This window comes from Chrysochloris asiatica, unplaced genomic scaffold, assembly GCF_000296735.1.
Source record: "Chrysochloris asiatica unplaced genomic scaffold, ChrAsi1.0 scaffold00209, whole genome shotgun sequence".
Lineage (NCBI taxonomy): Eukaryota > Metazoa > Chordata > Mammalia > Afrosoricida > Chrysochloridae > Chrysochloris > Chrysochloris asiatica.
This window is the reverse complement of record NW_006408727.1, coordinates 2,115,755-2,120,083: the sequence shown is the minus strand read 5'-3', so window position 1 is coordinate 2,120,083 and position 4,329 is coordinate 2,115,755. Positions and strand designations below refer to the sequence as shown.

General features: G+C 40.2%; 1 protein-coding gene across 1 annotated transcript in view; it reads right to left on the bottom strand.

Moving 5' to 3' along the window:
* Positions 1 to 327: 327 nt before the first annotated feature.
* TXK (TXK tyrosine kinase) overlaps positions 328 to 4,329 on the bottom strand; it is an 81,627-nt gene continuing 77,625 nt past the window's right edge. Inside the window, exon 13 of the mRNA XM_006872673.1 lies at positions 328 to 396. Within this exon, the coding sequence (XP_006872735.1) occupies positions 328 to 396 (69 nt within the window). The remainder of the gene's footprint in view (positions 397 to 4,329) is intronic.

Sequence of the window (4,329 nt, the reverse complement as noted above, 5' to 3'; positions counted from 1 at the left end):
TGTAAAGGATGAGCTTTCATACATCCTTAGAGGTTTTAGGGTTAGTATCATGAAGACCAGTCACCACGAAGGCTGCAGTGGAGTCTTTCTCCATTCTTCACATATGGGAGACATGAAAAATATTACAAAAAATAAGGGCTTAAAAGTGTCTCTCAAACACATCCATAGAGAAGCTGGTGTCAGAATATTTTTAAACTTTGGGAAAGCTTGTAATTTTTGCACTGTATCCAAGAGTCAACAGTTCTAAAACGAAACATACACCTTCAATGACTTTCCTTTTGTGACAAATTTGCACGATGACCTTCTGGGTTGGCATTCCATTTCAGGTCACCAGGTCTCTGCAATCTCTGTGAGAACTTGTACCAGTTCAGCAAATGTAGGGCGGCCTTTGGGTTTCTGGAAAAGAGAAACGGTGGTGGTCAGCTCAGTTTAAGACTCACTAGGACACCAGCTCTGGAAGTGGGCAGCAGGGAGCTGGATACAGGCTGCTTCTCCACAGAAATGAAGAGAAAGTTTTCTTGGTTGACACACAACAGCATGGTTTGCAGTTGAGCAGGCATGAATGTGAAAATATAAGAATACAGCGCACTGCAATGATAAAGTGAGTAGAACTGAAAATGCTGGTCACATGTGGTCATTTAAATTTTAATTAATTGGAACTCAGTTTTCAATCACAATAGTCACTTTCCAAGATTCATGAACCAAATATGGCTAGTGGCTACCATACTGGACAGCGCCAATATAAAATATTTGCATCAGCACTGCCCTAGCGACCTATTTGGATGAATTGATATGCATGGAGTAGAAGAGGAAGTGGAAGAGAGAGAATGACCCGAGCGAGCATCAGGGTCTTAAGCTTGGTTCAGTTAGTTACTACACCTGACTGTCTATCAAATCTGGTGATGTCTAACTGATTCTGACTCATAGACAAACTAGACACAGAGTAGCACTGCCCCAAAGTGTTCCCAAGGCTGTAATCTTTCTGAATGCAGATTGTCCCATCTTTCTCCTGCAGAGTTGCTGGTGGATTCAAACAACTGGCCTTTTGGTTAGCAGTCTAGCATTGTACCAGGACTCCTCTGACTGAAGAAGTTCAGTCAGAAAACAGAAGTTTTCATGAGGGGGCTTGTAAACTCTGGAGCACAGGTTGCTATAGGTACTGTCTTGGAGATCAGTTAACAAAGTCTCTAGCCACAGAGTTACAGATTGGGCCATTTTTTCCTATTTCACCATGGGATGTTGTTTGGCACTATAAAGACTGAAGAAAAGATAATACTGCCAACATCATTGGAATTCATGAAAATTAGAGTCCTGGTGTGGCTCTGTAGGATAAAGAGTGGATTGCAAAGTTAGTTTGAATTGCGAGGTTGGCAGTTCAAACCCATCAACCATTCCTCGGAAACCCTATACACAGGCAATTGCTATTAATTAGAACTGACTGGACAGCACTTAACAACAACAACAGGCATTATATATGGTTGTCACAGTCTCACAAGTCACTGACCGTAGGGTTATTGGTGAGACGCCACCTTTAAGGGTTTATAAACCATACCAGTTGTCACTGAGACCGTTCTGAGTTATGGCAACTCCATGTATGTCAGAGTAGAACTGCATTTTCAAGTGCTGAGTTTTGGAAGTAGACCACCAGACGTTCCTTTGAAGGCACTTCTGGGTGGACTCAAACAATGAGTCTTTTGGTTATAAGTTAAGAACAATTTTACATAACCCAGGACTTCAGATTATCAACATAGGATATCAATCAGGAGGACCAAGTATAAGAATATGTAAGCACATGTGAGAGGCCCCCTTAAAACACCAAGAATAAATTATGTCGATTTTTTAAGGGACTAGGCTTTTACAGGCGCTGCTGCTGCAAGCCACTGAGTTGGTTCCATATCATAGTGACCCTTTATAGGATTTCTGATGCTGTAAATCTTTATGGGGGCAGAAATCCTTATCTTTCTTCCATGGAGTTGACGGTGGATTTGCACTGCTGACCTTTCAGTTAGCAGCTCAACGTGTAGTCCACTACTTTACATGTTGAGCTGCTAACTGCAAGAGACTTTACAGGTAGAGACTATGAAACAATTTTACTGGTAATGTAATCACTGTTGAACCAGTAGGTGTATAAGGACTTGAGTTTTTAGATTATATTTTAAAAAATCATAGGTAAAATCAACTTTTGCAAACAAATTAATATAACCAAAATTATTAGTTTTAATCAGTGTTTCACTGCATTTTGAGACTGAAGTTGTGGACTTATTATTGTCATAAGCATCCTATGTACTTTCTACCTTTCTCTGCCTCCACTCTACAGATATAATCAAACTTTAATAGCCCTGGTGTGGTGCTGTGGGAGAAAACACGACCACAAGATTGGTTTTACCAACAGGGTTGGCAGTTCAAACTTACCAGCCACTCTTTGGAAACCCTATACAGGGTTGGTACGAGTCAAAACTGACTCAATGGCACTTCACAACAATACACACAATATACACATGTACATTGTTACATATACAATCTATATTCCATATCTATCAGCATTGTTATTGCAAAGATTCTTTCTAAAAATATATTCATTTTTTGCTGTTGCTATTAAGAATATACATTGCAAAGACAACACAAATATGCTTTTTAGACACCTGTTTGCTATTAACAGTTTACTTAACATTTTCTGTCTCTTAAGATTCCTTGAGGAGCTGTTAGTCATATGTAAACTATGTCCATGCAACAGGCAGAGTTGACTGAATAATGGGGTTCTTGTAAAATTAATTAATACATCTTGCTCTTGAATTTCCTAGTGTCAGTGGATTGGGAATCAGTGATTTCTTTTTCAGCCAGAAGGAAATTCCACATTAAGCTGTGATTTTCTAGACCCAAACTGTCAGTTGGTAAGAGAGAGAAACTATAAAAATCATGGGGCAGTCTGATAAAAAGAGGAGAGTGTTGAGTCCATGCTCAGAAACAGCCAAGGTGAAACAAAACCCCATTGACATTACTTTTTGGTGGAAGAGATAGCTCAGATTTTTCTTTAATGTGGTAAATAAAAAGGTAACAAAACATGGGTCATTTCAATAATCTTCACATGTGACATTAAATTCATTATGTTGTCCCACCATTATTGTCAAATGCTGCTGACTTGATTTTGACTCATTGTGACCCCATGTGACAAAATACAACGGCCCTATATGGTTTTCTAGAGTGTAATATTTGTGTAGTCCTTCTGTGGCACTGTAGGATAAGCACTGGACTATAAGTTCGGTTTGAGTCACAAGGGCGGAGGTTCAAATTCACCAGCCACTCCTTGGAAAAACTATATAGGGTTGCTGAATCAGAACCAACTCAACGGCACTTAACAACCAACAACAGCTACAACCTTTGTGGGAGCAGATCACCAGAAAGCCAATGGTAGTTTTGAACCATAATAAGCCTTTTGGCTAGTAGCTGAATGCTTACCATAGTACCACCAGGGCTTCTTCCTCAACCCATGACCATCCCCTAATTTTTTCATCACCCTTAAGGGAAGCACATGTCCCCTAAGTGTTATGTCTTCCTTTCCCCCTGCTTCCTGCCCAACTTATAACCACTAATAACTACACTTGACATTCCACTGTGGATATTTCACACCCTCGGGCTTTATTTTTAAGCTTGGCATTTCAGGAAGAGAAACCTGGCTCCCAAGAAATAGTTTTCTAAGTGCTAGTTCCTGACACACTTTCTGCCCTCATTCCTATTCTAGTTTAATATCTCTATTAGGGTAAAAGTTGTTGCTGTTGTGAAGTGCCATCGAGTCAGTTCCGACCCATAGCGGCCCTGTATAGTTTCCAAGGAGCAGCTGGTGAGCTTGAACCACTGACCTTGGAGTTGAAACGGCTTTGCAGTCTGGCGTGTTAACCCACAACAAAGTAAATATAAGCACCATCCTTCTCCTTTCAGTGTGGAAGTTTAACAAATCCAACTCTACTCTGAGTTTCTATCAACCCATTCTGAATGTGGGTAAAACGTCTAATCTCTGAGGCTTTAAAGACCTAAAGAGTTTCTGCAAGAACCAATCTCAGAAAGAAAAGACTTGAGAACTGTTCCAAATCCCTCAACTGAAAGGCCATTGTTGAAAACACAAGGGATTAATGGCTATGTAGCTTGAGGACTAAGGTGTGCCTGACCCAAGCCACAGTATTTTCAATAACCTCATATGCATGTGAAAGCTGGAAGGAATAAGGAAAACTGTAGAAGAATTTATGCCTTTGAGTTATGGTGTTGGAGGAGAATATTGAAAGTGCCATGGGCTGCCAAAAGAACCAATAGATCTGTTTTGGAAGAAGTGCAGCC